Genomic DNA, 19,204 nt, shown 5'->3' on the forward strand with positions numbered 1-19,204 from the left:
TGTTCATCGGTTTCCTCCACAATGGTGTCAAGAGTGCCAGAAGTATCTGGAACATCATCTCCACTCCTACTATTAAGGAAGCAGTATTTGTAGTTTTGTGTCTCCGTGTAAGACTCAGTGTATCCCAGCCGGTGGAACTTGTTGAGCATCCATTTTGACCCAAATCTATGATCAAGTTGTATGGCAAGCCCCATTTGGTGTGGCAATACTCCAGACCGAGGTCGACAGGCCTTAATAAAATTCTGCCCCCAAACGGCAACTCTTTCGTCTGTCTTGACAATCGGTCTCAAGAACATCTGAAGGCTTGCAGGAACAAGTGTCAGCTGACTATCGATGTCAGTCATACTGTGTGTGGTGGGGTATGACTTTGGACCTAAATCAATCAAGGCAATATCATTGGATATGAACTTGAGTGCCGTCTTTATGATCTGAGTCTTCTCATCTCCATGGTCAAGATTAGCATGATGCCCTCGCAGAATATTGTCGGTGCCATCTTTGAGACAGAGTACATCTGCCCTTCTTTCCTGTGTTGTGAAATACAAGGTGTCATCGTATTTCTCTAGAAGTTTTATCTTTAGCCAATGCTTTGAATAAGAAAGGCTCTTCTCTGGTGACTGATCAAACTCCTGCAGCTTTTCATGGACTTGGTCCATGTTCATTACCCCATGCTCTAATTCTGAGTCTAACCATTCGCAGAATTCAATAAAAACTGCCTCTCGCTCCTCATCAATACTCCTCTGTCCTCTCTTCCTTTTTCCTTCCTCATCAGTCTTGGACAAACTGTCACCTCTCGCAAACATAAGTTTGCATCGCAAATGGTACAGTGTTTCTTCTGCTACCAAGTCGTTGATCCCTTCCAGGCATCCAGTGACTTCAGTGCCCCGGTCATCCCCGCGACTCCGTGCTGTCTTCAGCAAGCTTGCCTTCAGTGTATCTGCAGTCAAATTATCTGGCACTCTGTATTTCTTTCTAGCTTGTGCTGGATTATTTTTGTAGAGCTGGGCTGGTTGGTTGCAAAGAATGCATACATCCTTATACAGGAGGTCAACTGACTGTGATCTTCTAGAACTGCAGCCAGTTGATGAACTGAACTCACAAGTAGTGCGTCTTCTCTTCAACTTTGATGACTCTTTCTCTGCCTTTGATGCTTGAGCTGACTTCTTGGTGGTTGCAACAAAGTTGTTGTACAGATCATTTTTACACTTCTGGTGGTACCTCAGTTTTCCTTCCTTTTGAGCCTCCTTCATACGTTCCACAACAGTAACATTTTCGACAGTTTCTGCTTGTTTCAATAAAGTTGAGTATCCCTTTGGAGTTGCCTGTATGAGCCTTTCAGCTGGTGTATCCGAGCGTGCACAGATGAAGCAATTGAGCACAGGTGGAGTAACGTCTTCATCCATATTGCTAGACTCCATGTCCTGCAAAGTAGAAAATGAGATATATTTAGAAATTATTTTTCCACAAAGGTGAAATAAATGTTAACAATCAACTCAGAATCATGAAAAACCCTTATTTGACCCCTCACAAGTTACTTAAGGGCCGATTAAAAAAAATAAAAATTCTCGAAAATAATTTTTCGGTACCCGAATTCAACATCTTTTTTTCTGGGTTTCCCACGGGAGTTGACCTTCAACATTTTAACACATGTTATTACACACCTTTACAAACATATTGATGAAGAAATTTTTTGGTAACAATTTGGTTAACAGATTTTCATATGTTTCCCTTACTACATGGAATTCCGGGCAGCTGTCCTTTGTAATATCTTGTAGAAAACCCAGGTCGGCCTCCGAAGCTCTCGTAACTACAATTGCTTGGTGAGCAAGTGACTTCAGGGAGGGGACAGCCTTAATGGCTCCATGATGTGGCATTGGAGGCTGTTTGGGTCCCTGGTATATATGGATGTCAAAGTCGTATGGAACCTCTGGTGAATCTTTTGGGATCCTCTTGATTTTTGGATTGGCTTCGTCCTCTCCCTCATGTGGGGTCTGGGAGTACTGTGTGAGAAGGACGGCAAGTGAGTGTGTGGACTGCCTACCATTCTGTGAGGATATGTCAACATCAAAATTATCCACAATACCCTGAACTAGACCATCATCAGCAATGGATATGCCGGACAACTTTAAATCTGCTACTGCTGCTTGAGCGGCAGATTTCTTGAAGCGTTGGTAGTCAGTGTATGAACTACAGACGCCATATGAATACATGCTATTGATAAGCTTCTTGGACTCGCCCATCTTTCCTGCTAGGCCTACTTGTAAACTAGTTGCCTGGGACTTAACAATACTGGTGACAATTGAACCAATGAGCAATGCAGGAAGGGTATTATCAAGTTTTGGAGAAACCTTTGCTAACAAAATCAACAGAAACTCACTAACGGACTCTTTGATAAGGTCCTTATTAATGCTAATGTTATAGTGTTTCTTGTCAATATCAATGTTTTTCACATCTTGAAGGATTTGTTTACTGGCTTTTGCTACAACAGTCTCTGTGTCATCCTCTTCGTTATTCACAAGTCTAAGAGTCTGCGAAGCACAGCTACGAAACGCAATTATATTAGCGATGCCAGGTGAAGACAGTACCAGAAAATCATTACCGAATATCTCCTGGAGTTTCCATACGAGAGTCCTGCGAGACTGCTTGACTCCATCAAGCTCTGAATAAGCTTCAAACAGTTCTACAGAATTCCACATTCGTGACCGGTCACTTTTCAGCATTTGAACAACTGACTGAAGGGGATGATCTTCATCAGCATTCTGTGATTCCAGACTACTACTAGCTGCCTCCCCTGGAAGTGATCTGGAAGAGGCAAATCTTTGTCTACAGTCAAGATGGTATCGGGCATCTGCTGCATGCAGATCACTGAGTGCCCCCTCAACACAATGCTGAACAATTTTTGCCACGTAATCATTTCGCTTTGCACAGGATTCTATGACAGATTGCTTTGTATCAATCTCTCGAATGAGGTATGCAGCCCTCCATCTGGAGGGGTGCTTTTTGTCCCTCTCAATATTACACGCTTCACCACAGAAAAGACAGTGCTTCTGAAAACTGAAAGTTTCAGCAGAGTCTCCTGACAATGAACGCCTGGTGATTTTCCGAGGGATACTGGGACCACTTTCTCCGATACTGTGACGTTTGTGACGATCAGTGTGAGTCTTTGAGGTGTAAGATGAAACACAACTTTTGTGGCATTTCAAAGTGAATTCATTGTTCCTGTCTAATGCTTTTTCAAGCTCAAAGTGTTTTTCATCACCGTATATCTTGCTACACCGTATAATGTTCGTTATTCGGATGGCTCCTGCACGGATCAACTGTTCCGTCTTCGTACGGCAGTTGAACTTCCAACGGAAGTAGCATTCCTCAAGATCAGGCTCCATCAATGTCAACCCTGTAAAAAAATGTAAGACTCTCACATTCTACCCTAAACATTTAGACTCTTTGATTCAGTGCATCAGTACTGGCAACATTGATAAACCATCAAGTTAAAAACCAACAACTCTAATTCGTGAAAATAACATCTAATTTACGATTTTTTTTCTTTAAGATTAAAGAAGTGGTCTCATTTTATCAAATAAAGGATTGATAACAGATAAATTTTGTCAATTATAGGGCTTCAGAGTCTGCTTTAATTCTCAGAAGTAATGGAAGTATGCAACTACACTTGACAAGAAAGGATTCACATTGATGCAAACAGATTGGTAACCTGCTAAAAGAGGGCAGCACATACTAATCTGAGAGGTTGGCTTCATCTAATTAAAACTTCATTGGAAGCATCCTTGATTATATAAATGATTTCACATACATTAATCAGTTGGTTCTATAGTACATTTACTTACATTTATGGCTTGTGAGACAGCCAAAAACCAAGATCTGAAGCTTGGCTGGAGTGAAAACTTAAGACAGAGGAATGGCAAACATGTTTTCCTGCATCAGGAAGTTAAAACAATGAAGTGCTGCCACCTATTGTACTCCTAGCTAACTGAAGTATCTCATTAACCTGAGTGACAATGGCAAACCATCAAATTCTCATTGTTTTGTTTGTGTACGCCTTACACCACCCAAGCGTCCTACCATAAATCGATCAGAAAAGGGTTAATTATCAAAACTGTTGCTTAAACTGTTGTTTAAAAATGGTTTGCACATGCCCTACTGCATAAATAATCATAAAAACAAGCATGTTAGAGCCTTTGATAAACATACTTTGTGAAGAAACGAAGGGAACTCCCGTTTGTCAGGATTTGGGCGTATCGGACATAAAGGGGTTAATAACTTGAGTTGCCCAAGGGATCTCACTGGGCACCCGCCTAAATCTTAATGAGCTACCCCCAGGCTACAAGAAACAGCAAAGAAAAAAACTTTATCCGACAAAACCAGGTTCACCAAAATTCAGGCCTTTGGCTCCCGGACTAACACAGGTGGAGGCCAGTTATCTTGGCGTGTGGTTTTGAAGGTGATTGGTTACACACACCTGAGCTAATTTACAATTGCTATTATAAATGGGGTAGACACTTATCCAACCACCAAGATATTCTAGTTTTGTATTTTAATTAATTTTTGAAAATTGCAAAATTTGTTTTTCACTTGGAAGTTGTGGATCATGATGTGTAAGTAAAGGTGGAAGAAGTCTGATTGAATGCATTTTTATTCCAGGCTTTTAGGTAACAAAAGGTGAAAAAATTGAAAGAGGGTGTAGACTTTCTAAAGGCACTGCATATGCTCCAAGTATTGTATATTGTGAAGTCCAAAGTATAGTCCAAAGCACATACATGTGTATATATATATATACAGTGCCCTCCATAAGTATTGGAACAGTGAAGTCGAATTTGTTATTATTGCTATAAACTCAATAAATGAATGAGATCAAGAGATGAATATGAAGCAAGAGTACAGAAGGTCAGTTTTTATTTATTGGTATTTCTATGCATGTATGTTTTATCATTGCAGAAGAATATCATTTTGTATGTTCAGTCCCTCCATTTTAGGTAAGCATAAGTATTGGAACAAATGACTGACATGTGCTTCTTGTTGCATTAATTGTTCACACATAAAATATCAGCTCTGTGACTGTTTGGTCTTGGTTTTAGCCTTTGCTATTGCCATGGGAGTCTGCTTTTGGAGTGAGAAGGCATAAACTAACACGAAGACTAGATAACTTGTCTATGAAAGAAAAGCAAGCAATTTGGAAGCTGAAAGAACAGAATAATTAAATTAGAACCATCGGACAACAACTGGGCATAGCAAATACAACAATTTGTGTCTTTTAAAAATAAGGAAACCACTGGTGTACTTGGCAACAGACAACGGCCAGCTAGGCCAAGGAAAACAACTGCAGTTGATGACAGAAAAATCATCAGAGCTGTGAAGAAAAACCTGAAAGCAACTGTCAGTGACATCACCAACAACAACCAGTGTGCAGGGGGTGAAAGTATAGCAATCTACCATTCGCAGAAGACTTCGACAGCAGAATTACAAAGGCTACACCGCAAGATGCAAACCTCTCATCAGCACCAAAAATAGAAAGACCAGATTGGAATTTGCCAACAAGTACAGAGGTGAACTAGTGAGTTCTGGAACAAAGTTTTATGGACATATGAGACCAAGATAAACTTTTACCAAAGTGTGGAGAAAAGAAGGAAGGAACTGCATGTGATCCAAAGCATACTACCTCATCTGTGAAGTATGGTGAAGGAAATGTCATGGCTTGGGCTTGCGTGGCTGCTTCTGGAACTGGCTAACTCATCTTTATTGATGATGTAACTAATGATGGCAGCAGCAGAATGAATTTGGAAGTGCACAGAAACATTTTGTTTGCCTATTTACAATAAAATGCCTCTAAACTCATTGGGTGGTGCTTCACCGCACAAGCAAGATAATGACCCAAAATACACTGCCAACACAACCAATGAGTTCATCAGGAGAAAAGTGGAAGGTTTTAGACTGGCCAAGTCAATCTCCTGATTTAAATACAATGGAGCATGCATTTCACTTGCTGAAGAGGAGATTAAAGTCAGAAACCCCCCAAAACAAACAGGAAATGGCTGTCATAAAGCCTTGGGAAAGCATCTCAAATTAAGATACCAAGGGTTGGGTGATGTCAATGGGTCACAGACTCAGTACAGTTATTGCATTCAAGGGATATGCAACCAAATACTAACTATTATACAACTTTTAATTGCTTTAAATTAATCTGTTACAATACTTATGCTTACCTAAAATGGGGGGACTGAACATAAAAAGTGCTGTTGTTCCACAATGTAAAACACATATGCATAGAAATACCAAAAAATTAAAGTTGACCTCTCCCCTCATATTCATTTTTCTTATTTCAAATCCAAATTTCTTGAGTATACAGCAATACTAACAAATTTGACTTCACTGTTCCAATACTTATGGAGGGCACTGTACATACATCTAAATATCTATAAAGCTCAGTTGACTTTTTGCTCCACCAAATAACAGCGAAACGGAGTTGAGTAAAAGGGTGAAAATTCTACAGATGCTGTGATAAATAACTACCTCTCTCGGTTTGAATGTTTGAAAGAGAATAGACGTCTGGATCAATTTTTGAATTAAATTTAAATCCCGATTTATATATATATATATATATATATAAACGCGAGTCGTCTGTGTGTGTGTCCGCGTTTTATTCAGAGATGGCTGAACGGATCTTCATCAAACTTTCAGAGATTCATCAGTGAGTGCCTGAGAGTGTTTTAGGCCAAAAAAAAGTTTGTTTTTTTGGAGTTAAAAAAAATTAAATTAAAAAAAAAAATCGCTCTATAGTGCCGAAGCCTTTTTAAATGAATGACAGTTATATACAAGTACACATTCGCAGAAATAAATACAAAACAATTACCAGATATATTTGAATACAAATAAATCAAACAATTCCGGAAGTGTACAAATTTGGTAGTATGCCTTCTTCTTCTTCCTGATCGGCATCTCACTTACCTCAGAAACGTGAGCCACATTCACTCAGAAACGTGAGCCACTCCCCTTCCTCTCCTGCCTCCCCCCTCCCCTTCCCCCCTCCCTCCCTACTTCCCCACCCCTCCCCCACCCCTCCCCCACCTGCCCTCCCCTTTAAGATATAAATTCTCTGTAAAAGAGCTTCCACTTCTGACTGCTCCCCTTTCCCTCCTCCCCTGACCTCCCCCTCCCCCCTCCCCTTTAAGATATAAATTCTCTGTAAAAGAGCTTCCACTTCTGACTGCTCCCCTTCCCCTTCCCTTTCTCCCCCTCCCCTTTAAGATATAAATTCTCCGTAAACGAGCTTCCACTTCTGACTGCTCCCCTTCCCCCCCTCTCCTCCCTCTCCCCCCTCTCCCCCCCCCCCCCCGTCCCTGCCCGGCAACGCCGGGTACTTCTGCTAGTGCTAGTGTATACATACATCAGAAAGTGCACTCCCACTCTATGTATGGATGCTGCGGAAAAAAACATGTCGGTCCCACCTGCTATATACAAAACTAAAGTAGGAGTACCTTCTCTAAAAAAAAAGCACTTCAGCTACATATGAGAGCCTACCTGGTCTATTCAGCTGATTGCCTTAGTCAGGGATAACTTTTGAGTACTCCAGACCATGGTAAAAATAAAAAACCGATATCAGTCAAAGCCGCCAAATCTTCTTCTCGTTCATAATCACAATAATAATCTTCAGACGGTGTATTTCCAACCTGTTTCTCTCAATGACTCTTAAAAAAAAGAAGAAGATATATATATATATATATATATATATATATATATATATATATATATATATATACGTATATATATATGTATATACTGTATATATATTATTTTGTATACAAGATCGAGGCTCGTGTCAGAGCTAGCACATTAAACACACATTAGCACATAAGACGCAAAAAACATTAAGCGACACATAAAACAATAAAGGGAGAGGGAGACAAGATGGGGAGAGAGAGAGGGAAGCACACAAGTACAACAGTAGAGAAGAGGGATATTGGGAGATCTGTGGAAGGGAGAGGACTTTGAGGGGGGAGGGGGGGAGGGGGTACACGGTTTAAAACAAATTGACACTACTAGGAATTTCAGGAATGACGTCGGAGATTGAAAGAGGTGGATTTGGGGTGCATTAACGGGGGTAGAAAAGATCAAGGTTTTGGATGGGGGAAGATAACAGATGGTGGTGAACAGCTGTTTTAAAGACCGAGACGGAGGAGTGGGATTGAAGAGAGTTTCACAAGAAGAGGGTTGCTGGCAGTTCTTGTGTGTCCTGCAGAAATATTTGGGGGACACAGCACAGGCAGAGCTGGCGGAGCTAGGCCAGAGAGGAGTCAGTAGAAGACAGTAAGACCACCTACCTGCCTGCGGTGAGAGAGTGAAAGGCCCTCAGAATCAGCTTCATCGCGGGAGATACCAATGATCCTGAAAGCTTTGGTTTCTACAGCGTGAAGCCGAGCTAGGTGTGAGGCAGGAGCACCAGCCCAGAGGGGAGAGCAGTATTCCATCAAGCTGCGGATGAAAGCCTTGTATGTGGTGAGGAGCTCAGGTGTGCCAATGAAGGACTTCGCATGACGGAGGATACCCAGTCGACGACTGCCTTTGGAAGCCAGCTTGGAAATGTGGTTTTCCCAGGAAAGATCATGCCTGATAGTGAGGCCCAAAAGATTGAGTGACAGAACTTCTTCAAGAGGATTGTTGAGAAAGTAGATGGGAGGGTTGTCCAGATGGTCTTTTTGGAGAGACATAGTGAGAGTGTGAGATTTGTCAGGATTGAAAGACATGTTCAACTTGTTTGACCAGTTTGTGATTTTGTCCAGGTCTGCAGAAAGTGCAGAGGCTGCTGCCTGCCGATCTGAGGGTTGAGATATGGAGCGGCAGAGAGTGGAGTCATCAGCAAAGAGATATAGAGGATTTTCTGGAGAGACAGAAAGATCATTTATGAAGATCAGAAAAGCACAGGGCCCAGAGCACTGCCTTGGGGAACTCCAGCCTGAACAGGAAGGAGAGATGAGGAAATCCATTCACGGTCACACGTTGACTGCGACCGGAGAGGAAGTCCGCAAGCCATGCGTGGAGATTTCCATGGATACCATAGGAGGAGAGTTTGGTGAGCAGAGCGGGTTGCCAGACCGTATCGAAGGTACGAGATATGTCAAGGGAGACAGCTATGATTTCCTGTTTGGCGTTCGTTGAGGGCCTCCATCCATTGTTGAGACAGCAGAAGCAGCATGTCCAGAGAAGAGTGACATGGTCTGAATCCAAATTGATGGTTAGAGATGAAGCCATTGGAGAAGAGGAAGGATTTAATATCAGAAGCGATGATGGATTCCATGACCTTGCTGATGATTGGGAGCAGGCTGATTGGTCTGTTGTTGCAAGGATCTGCTTTTGCACCTTTTTAATGTAAAGCAGTAATGTTGGCTGATTTCCAAGCAGATGGTAGATGACCTTGAGCAAAAGAGAGGGTGAAGAGAACAGAGAGAGGGTGAGATAGAGAGGCAGAGCAGGATTTTAGGACCCGTGGGCTGATGCCGTCTGGTCCAGTTGCAGAATTAGAGTTGAGGTTTGACAGAAACTTCTCCAACTTGTCAGGAGAGAAGGGCACAGAGTCGAGGAGCAGCTGTGTATCACTGGGTAAGGTTGGTACAAGGAGGATGGGTTTGGGACACAAGATTTTGAGGCAAACACTGAGTTGAGGCATTCAGCTTTTTCATGTGCGGAGTCAGTTGTGTAGCCGTTTGAGGTAAGGGAGGGGGTGGAGGGGAAACAAACACCAGAAACAGATTTGACCAAATGCCACCAGGATTTGGAGGAGGGAGACAGGTTTGAGAGTTCAGTCTTGAGAGTAGAGAGATCTTGTTTCGTGGCTCTCCTGAGGGTAGACGCACACTTGTTCCAGGCTTTGTGAAAAGAAATGAGATTGCCTTCTGTTGGATTTGCCTTCCAGGAGGCGAAGGCAAGTTGTTTCAGGGAAACTGCCTCACCACAAGATTCTGTGTACCATGGACGGGAGGAAGGCTATGACAACTGAAGATGAGATGGGATAAATCTGTGCATATGAGAGCAATTTTCTTTGGAAGAATTCCCAGGATGTTGATGTCAGAGGCAGTGGAGATGGGAGTCCAGTCCAAATGATTGATGGCTGTTTGAAGACCAGGCCAGGCGGCCTGAGTGAAATGCCAGACTCGTCGACGCTGAGGAGGCTCTCTGAGAATGGCCAGAGAGATGTCTGCTTTAACAAGCACATGATCAGATGAACCGATTGGAGCAGAAGAAGAACAGCAGACATTTGCAGGGAAGTTAGTCATAACCAAGTCTAGAAGAGATGATGTAACGTTGACAGATCCGGGTCAGGAAATTGACAGATTGTGTCAGTCCCAATGAGTCACTCTGATACCATCTGACAGAGTTTTACATGGTGCAGCATCCTTTGCTATCGTAATTTTAAAAGCTCGAAAGGATTCCATGAAAATTATGCAAAACTGCATTCCTTTGTAAAGGAAGAGGAAGAGAACAGAGGGTTGGGCGGGACTATAACTGTCAATCAGCTTGAGGGGGGCGGGCCGCTAGACACATTTACCCTAGGGCAAATCAGACCGATTATGGGCATGGTTAATGGTGGAATATTATCAATAAGTCGGTGACAGCAACAACCCACACATATTTCTATCAAGTACGTACTATTTAGAATGTTAGATCGTCGAGAAAGTGTGCACAATACCATTACAATGTGAGCACGTCTTTAAAGTTTGTATTATGTTTTGCCCCAAGGTGCCAGACACCCTCATTACGCCACTGGCAAGCACGTCTATAAAGTTTGTACGACAACATTTGTAAATCCGTAGTAGAACATCTACATACATAGACTCATCTGTATTGGATATCGCATCAGATCGGTCTATATGTGTTTACCTCGAGTGTTTTTGACGTTGTATTTTGTTATATTAATGCTACAGTATTAATTTGTGATTGGAATAATGTTGTTTTGTTTGCAATTAAAATACTGTACAGAGAGATTGAGTTCAAAGGAAATGACGTGGGGATTTCCACCCGTGACATTCGCTGATTCGCCATATGCAGTTTTGCCATTGACTGGGTATCGAAACATTCCGCTGCAGCATGACAAGTTTTTTGCCCACATCCTTCACGAACCGGCTATCAATGCCTGACGTTCGACTGAAGGTGGCACAATAATGTGGAATTTATTGGATCATGGTTTAGCATTTGCCATTTCCACATTGTCTGGTTGAATGTGGCCCGTGGGTAGCACGGCTGCCTCGCTGGTATATATTGTTACGTTTGTGGGGGTAGAGGATGAAATGCCATAGTGAAGATAGAACTGTGTTGTGTAGCATGGACCGCATGCGAGTAGGAAGCCAATCTCGATGTATTTAAGTTGGGGAAAACTGTGAGTTTAAGATTGTTTATGTGTCTTCACACATAAATATGTGGAATTTGTATATGGTAGAAGCATTGTGCTATCTAGATAGGGGTTAAGATTAGTTTCCCCGGTATGTGATTTCCTCTTGTGATTTTTCCCTTTTTTTACAATTATAACAAGCCGACCATAAAAACGCACATCTTTAACCAACAACAACAACAATCGCCGACAGTACCTGGACATCGGGACTATAACTTTAACTCTGTACCCACCTTACCCAGTGATACACAGCTGCTCCTCGACTCTGTGCCCTTCTCTCCTGACAAGGTGGAGAAGTTTCTGTCAAACCTCAACTCTAATTCTGCAACTGGACCAGACGGCATCAGCCCATGGGTCCTAAAATCCTGCTCTGCCTCTCTATCTCACCCTCTCTCTGTTCTCTTCACCCTCTCTTTTGCTCAAGGTCATCTACCATCTGCTTGGAAATCAGCCAACATTACTGCTTTACATTAAAAAGGTGCAAAAGCAGGTCCTTGCAACAACAGACCAATCAGCCTGCTCCCAATCATCAGCAAGGTCATGGCATCCATCATCGCTTCTGATATTAAATCCTTCCTCTTCTCCAATGGCTTCATCTCTAACCATCAATTTGGATTCGGCCCTGCCCTACCACCGCCGACAGACCAGAACATTCCTGAGCAGACTAAACCCCGCATCCAAGGATTCGTAATCGGCAACTAAGCCCCGCCTCTAGAAAGAGCAGGGCCGTGAGGCCATGCCCCGAGGCTCGGGCGATTGGTCGGGGTGACATCAGAGCGAGAAGGTTCGAGAGCTAGGAGGAAGAATAATCGCGCCCACAGTCTCTCTCTTGTTCTGGCTGTGGTCTGAGGAGGTCGCTTTTGTCTCGGGTGCGCTCGTGAAGAGAGCTTTTGCAACATTGGAAGAGGGGGTGTTGTGGACTTCCAATGACCACGAGGCTCCTAGAGGCCCTTTGAGACACAAAGCTGAGTGCTGGCCAGCTTAAAACATATATTTTTATTTAATCTTTCCCCTTGTGTGTTTTTGTGTCTGAATGGAGATCTCACCGTAGGATTTATTTTACCTCAACCTTTATTTTGCCGTGCTTGACTTTCATTAAATTTACTAGCAACAGTACCTGCCCTATGGGCGGGGTTTCAATTGGGAGGCCCAAATGAAAAGGCAAAATATCAGAAATTGAAGGCTTTTTAAAATTTTAGACGATTCATATAAACATCCGTTGAATCATACCACACGCAAATCATCAAAATCTAAACAGTACACGGCGCACATTTTGAAAAAAGATTGAATTCTGCAAAATGGAAGCAGCCGCTACACGCCTTTCTCAGTCGCACGTTTATGTGTGAAGAGTGCGCGCCGAATCTGTAACACGGAAGCGGCCGCTACACCTGTTTCTCAGTCGCTTTGCACACGCTGCCATGTTACTTCAGAGCCGCACGTTTATATAGGAAGAGTTCATCAGGAGTCGATCTACTCTCTCCTGGTACGTAGAATAAACAGTATTTGTAGAATTTCAACAAAAGCCACATCACTGTTCATATCGGTAAATATTATTCCATGGTGTTTGGAAAAACTGGAAAATTGGAAAACTTGGAAAAACAATTTCGCCTATTTTACTCCCAGGGGTCTCAGGAATACCCACCCAAAATATTGTTGCGAATATGGAATTTGGCCTCCATATCCGCTTGTAAATATTCCCCTATTTTCTCCAATACTCCCCAACTTTCCCCGATCCCCCATTCCCTAGTCCCATTGCATGTAAATAACAATCAGTAGAGCCGACCTTCCCCTTATTCCCCCATTAAATGTCGTGCCCAGGTCCACCGCACCACACGTAGACAACTTTCGGACATCTTCCTAGTTATTCTTATTCTATGTCAGTTAAGGCCTCGTCTCCATTAATTATGACTCTTCGTTGCACCAGAATGTGATTATATGGCATCAGTAGTGAGTTTAGGACCTTTCCCATACCTCCTTCCATCTTCTTCCCCAACAATTACAACAACAACAGAGGAGATGGCGGCGGAGCGGGGGAGGATGCGTCCTCACACCGGCTCGATTAGCGCCATAGACCATGCGCTCCACGGGGTTACCACGAAGGGGCTCCTTGTCAGCTCCTCGTCAAGGGCGGAGCCTGGTAAACCCCCCGCACGCACCCAATGAGAAGCAACGTGCCGATTCCACGAGGCGGAGCTAACGAGCCGAGGGCGTGTCACTCCCCGCCGGATATACGCGGCCCCGCGCCGGATGTGACGTCAGATGCGCCCCCAGCTTGAGCAGACAAGACGCCATCCGAGCGCTGCGACCTCCCCGCATCTCTGGACCGGACCGAGTCGATTCTGACCTTTGAGCCCAGGTGCACCTGGAGCCATCGATTCTGCCTTTCCTTGCCATCAATCCCCGTGTGAGTCAGCATTTTGTCCCGTTTATCTGTCGTCTGTTGGGGTTAATATAAGATTGTGTCGAAGTGCTTGTCTTTCTATGCTGTCCCTCTTGTAGTTGTAATCTAACCTTCCGCCTTAATATAACCTCCTCCGGAGGTCTTGAGAACTGAACCCCTGGTGTCGTATTGTGTTATTGTAATCCAGCCGGGTGTCTTCTTTTTCTTATTGAGCCAGCATCGCGCGACTTCGTCAACGTCGAGTATAGTCGGGTAATTTGTGCGGACACGACGGCCATTCCGCTCGGCCCACTTTAACATCAAAGTCGTGTCTGTAACAATTGGTGTCGGGAGTGAGATTCGAGGCCCGACCAAATTTTGAAAAAAAAAAAAAACGAATAGAGAAAAAAAAAAATTTGGTCAAAATTTGGAGCGGCCGAAATTTGTTTTGTTTTACGAAACTCGAATTTTGCAAGTCGCGCTATGGCGGATCAAGACGGCTGGGGTCCGGTAGGGGAGAGTGAAGCAGGGTCGATCCAGGACCAAAATGAGGGACAGGAGGAGAGCGAAGCAGTGAGGGCGGCAGGTTCGCAAAATAGCGCCGTCACGCACGAAGAAGCAGGCACGCAAAATGGCGCCTCGCAAGAGCGCGCGGTAGCCGAGCCCGCTGTATCAACGGGCTTTAACATGCAGCCGATTGACATACAGGCCCTCATTGCGCAGCTACAGGCAGCTGTACAGATGAGTATGGGGAGCCAAATTGAGCGATTGAGTGAGCAAATGGGGGTAATGAGGGACGAAGCGAGGGGTACCAGTGAGGGGTTAGACAATAATTTTGAGAAGTTAGACAAGAAATTTGGGAAGTTAGACAATAATTTTGAGGGGTTAGACAATAATTTTGAGAAGTTAGACAAGAAATTTGGGAAGTTAGACAATAATTTTGAGGGGTTAGACAACGGGATAAAAGAGGTGAAACATGGGTTAACGGGGGTAGAAAACAGAATGGCCGCTCAAGAGAATCAGATAGAGGGAGTGAAAAATGGGTTAGAGGGGTTAGAAAACAGTATGGAAGGCAAATTGAGGGACATGAGGGACCAAGCGGAAAGGGAAGTTAAACAAATGGAGCAGCAGATAGAGGGGGTCAGAATGGGGGTAGAAACCAAACTGGATGCTCACAGGGAGGAAATGGAGCAGATGAGGGTGGCATCTGGGCAGGAGATGCAAGTGATGGGAGAGGAGATCAGAAGAGGAGTGAGTGAGGAGGTCGGAGGAGTGCGCGAGGAGGTGAGGCACTGTAAGGAGCACATGGAGAAGGAGGTGAGAAAGGGGACTGTAAAGTTACAAGGGGGCATAGAGGTCCTGACGCAGGAGGTGGAACAGCTGACGGAGGGACAAAAAGAAGTAAAGGAGCAGGTTCAAAGGAACACTGCGGTATTAGGAGGATTAAAAGCGACACAAAACGACATAAAAAACGACTTGATAGCGACAAAGAGGGAATGTCAGATGGTACGTGAGGGACTGACAACGAGGCTGGACGAGGTGATAGAGGTTATGGAGACGAAGGACCGGCAGGTGAGGACGCACCTGGAAACGGTCAAGGTAGCCTTAGAGGATGAGCTTGAGGAGACGTACCGGGACATAAAAGAGGTGAAGCAGAAATTAGAAGAAGTGGAAGAAGGGGTGAGCGAAATTAAGAAGCGACGGAGAGAGGATAACAAAGAGATAAAAGAGGAGATAAAAGAATTGGTCCAAAGTCTGTGTTTGGATCGTGATGATGTGCTCATTAACCGGATGAGGGATTCGCAGGTGATGGAGGAGAAGCGAAGAGGAAGAGGACCCGGTGTAAGTGGTGACCAATATGGTCGTGCGTATGATGCGCCAGGGGATTTAAGAAGCTTGGGGGTCGAGATAGACCCGGGTGTTCGTGAGAGGCCGTTGGTGAAGTGTGCGACAGGTCTGGTGTGCGAAAAAGGAGGTGTGCAAGAAAGTCCGACTCTGGGGTGTGTGAGGAAAAAGTGCGTGCCAAGGAGTGAGTGTGCTGGCGAGAGTGAGTCGGTCGTAGCGTGTGTGCGAGGGAGCACGTGGAAGCGCGGTGTGGTGAGTGTTGCAGAGGGTGTGACGGGAGAGTGTGCGCAGGAGTGTGCGCGAGAAAGGTGTGTGACGGACAGGTGCATGAGGAAAGAGTGCGCTGTCAGAAGTAAGGAAGAGTGTCCACCTGTGGTGAGTGTTACAGAGGGTGTAACGGGAGAGTGTGCGCGAGAAAGGTGTGTGACGGACAGGTGCATGAGGAAAGAGTGCGCTGTCAGAAGTAAGGAAGAGTGTCCACCTGTGGTGAGTGTTACAGAGGGTGTAACGGGAGAGTGTGCGCGAGAAAGGTGTGTGACGGACAGGTGCATGAGGAAAGAGTGCGCTGTCAGAAGTAAGGAAGAGTGTCCACCTGTGGTGAGTGTTACAGAGGGTGTAACGGGAGAGTGTGCGCGAGAAAGGTGTGTGACGGACAGGTGCATGGGGAAAGAGTGTGCTGTCAAGAGTAAGGGTGAGTGCGTTGCCAAGAATGGAGGTGAGAGTAGTGAGAGTGACATGGAGCGTGAGTTAGTTGTGACAGGTGAGCGAGGATGTACACCTGGGATGGAAGGATGCACACCTGGAATGGTAGAGCGTGAGTGGGAATGCACGCTGGAGTTGGTGGTGAGGCACGTGGTTGGGTGTGTGAATGAGGGCACACCTGTGATTGTCACAGAGGAGGTGACCGAGGAGGGGGTGCGAAGAGGTGTGTTAGTGAGGTGTGCGACCAACGAATGTGTGCCAAGGTGTTCGGTGGTCAGGTGTGTGACCAAGTCTGTGAGTGGAATGAGGGTACCTGGGTGTGTAAGGAAAGGTAGCATGGGAACGGCTGGATGTGTGAGCAAGGAACGGGCTGCGGGGTGTAAGCGTCCAGGTGAAGCATCGACGTTAGACGGGTTAGAGGTTAGAGCGACTTTTAGCCGAAGCGGGCCCTCGGTACGTGCTGGGCCTCGCTTTGAACGGCCGCGTCCGTGCTCCACTCGGCGGAGCGGGCAGCCCGATAGAAAGGGTCGTCATGACGACCACTTTTTGTTGAGGCAGTCCGGCAGGTCGAGATCGGGACATTGGATGGCTCCACGCCGAGGGGGTGCGTGGGATCTCGGCCCGGGTAAGCCTCCGTCCCTGCCCCGAATGCGGGACGTATCCAGCCGCGGACACAAAAGAACCCGCATTCATTGCTCGGCTGTACGAAGCCGGGCTGTAGATGTGAATTGGCGCACCGAGAGGATGTAATAAGTAGACGGGTGATGGTGATAGTGATAGTAGTGATTTGATACAAAATTTAGAAAAGTGAATAGAATTGGCAGTAAATGGAAAATTTTTGATTGTTGGATTTGGACGAGCGAAATTGGTAGTGAGAGACCCCCGATGTGGTGGGATGGCAAATCCACCATCCCTCACAGGTGGGGGGCAAAGGAGCAATAGCTTATGGGGTGTATGGCAGTGAAAACTAGCCCGGGTGGGTTAGGTTATATTGATAGGGCCCTAGAAGATGACATTAGGTGACGTTAAGATTAGTTAGTGACTGATACCTGTAGTGGGGACGCAGGTAGATTAGTATGGATGATAATGACGAGGGAGCGCAATAGTTTAAAGGGACGACTGGGAAGCGCAAGTTTCAGAAGGGAGTAGTTAGCTGAGATGATGCCGTGTGTGTGTGAGAATTGAACAGGTGTGATTGCACAGGTGTGCAACTGGACAGGTGTGTGGAGCAGTGTGTGAGTTGTGGATCAGCGCGAATGCGCTTGGGGAGAGAAGGGTGCAGGTGGCACCAGGTGTGAGAGCACAGGTGTGCAGGTACAGGTGTGTGGAGAGAGTTGGAGTGAGTGGTACGGAGTGGTGTGCATGGTGCGAAGGTGTGGATGGGGGAAGAGTGGACCCCTTTCACGAGTACCCGGGGCGGGTAGCATAAGTGTTAGGTAGAGGGTGCAGGTAAATTGTGGTTGGATATTGGCATTTGTGGTGCGGTTGCAGAATGGTGTTGTGAATGGGTGCATTAGTGTTGTGGAAATGGCTGGGCGTGTAGCCTGTTAGTGTGTGTAGTTGGTTGGGCACTCCACCACTGTGAGGATGTCGGCCAGGTGAGGCCGCAGGTGGGCTCTGGGAGCCGGTAGTTGTGAGTGGGTGCCTGAGGATCCCGGGTGTGGATCGGGCAGCCCAGTGCCAGAGAGGGCACCGAGTGGGGAGAGTGCCAGAGGGCCTTCCCCAGGTAGTTAGGTTAGGGCAAGGAGCAGGTAAGCTCGGAGGCAACTGCAGTGGTGGAGGTGTGCAGGTGGGTAGACCCACTGGGAGAGGTACACGCCGCAGCCCAGAAATTGTGCGAGGGCACCGGGAGATGAATCGGGGGAGTGAGACCCCAAATTGAAGCGCACCACAGTCGGGCCAATGGGAATTGGTTTTTAGAACCCATAGAGTAAGAGGGCCAATGGTTTGGCCGGAGAAAGACCCCGGGTAGTGTAAAGTTGTTAAAGTCATTTAGGAAATAGTTAGGATTGAAGAACCTGTCGCACCATACGCAGCCACTTACCTGTGGTGATGATGATGACTCCACACCTGTGTTTTCTTTGTTTGTGTTGCAGAAATGAGAATTGCTGTTGGATTTGTGAGACGCATCACGACGTGGATGAGACATTGGGGTGATTCCATCTCTCCCTCCCTAGGAGGGACTGATGATGAATTGGTGATGGCAAATTTTGATGTTGAGTTGGAGATGGCAAATTTTGATGAGAGTTGAAAATGGCAAATTTGATTGGTTAGGAGGGAGAGAAGACGAATTTGGTATATGGGAGGAACGGGGAAGACAGTAGGGATGTTTGTTGATTTGTAAAGTAGATGTTTATGGGTAGTGTTGTGTTGTGTGGATACAGTAAGGGGTAAGGGAGGGGCCATGTAGGTTACCTGGTGGGGGGGGGCGTACGATAGGAACGTACCTGTCTCACCTGGTTCCCATGTGCCCCCAGTGTGCATCACCTTACATTGCGTGCACTTTTGCGCCCTTACCACCTTACTCACTTGTTTCTTCTTTTGTCTCCCACCTCCGAGGATCTGGCTTTGGGGTAGAGAGAGAGGAGAGAGAGGTGCTGGCTGCGCAGTTGTGGGCCTGCACTTTCGCTGTTTGCTGCCGGGATCGATACACCATATGGACCGCAATGTTTGTGGCCACCCACAATGGACCGCAGTTCGTTTGCGGCCAAGCACCACCCGGGGATGGACCTATGGGTCAACGTGGCACCTATGCCATAAAGGTGAACCACTGTTAATTAACACCACTGAAGGCCACACGAAGAGCAAGAGACACCTGCAGGGTTAGGGGTTGTCGAGTTTATTTTTATTCCAATGAACAATGGTGACTGCACCGATTGGCGGTGGGG

General features: G+C 45.7%; 1 protein-coding gene across 3 annotated transcripts in view; it reads right to left on the reverse strand.

The window, feature by feature from the left end:
* Nucleotides 1-19,204, reverse strand: part of LOC137414567 (uncharacterized) — a 154,768-nt gene that overhangs the window by 18,383 nt on the left and 117,181 nt on the right. Inside the window, exon 1 of one of the 3 annotated variants that reach the window (XM_078770023.1) lies at nt 3,257-3,511. The exons of the other annotated variants lie outside the window; for them this stretch is intronic. Within the exon in view, the coding sequence (XP_078626149.1) occupies nt 3,257-3,380 (124 nt within the window). The 5' untranslated portion in view covers nt 3,381-3,511. Of the gene's footprint in view, nt 1-3,256; nt 3,512-19,204 lie in introns of those variants that run through there. 3 annotated transcript variants of the gene reach the window in all.

This window comes from Myxine glutinosa, chromosome 1 (assembly GCF_964187855.1).
Source record: "Myxine glutinosa chromosome 1, kmMyxGlut1.1, whole genome shotgun sequence".
Lineage (NCBI taxonomy): Eukaryota > Metazoa > Chordata > Myxini > Myxiniformes > Myxinidae > Myxine > Myxine glutinosa.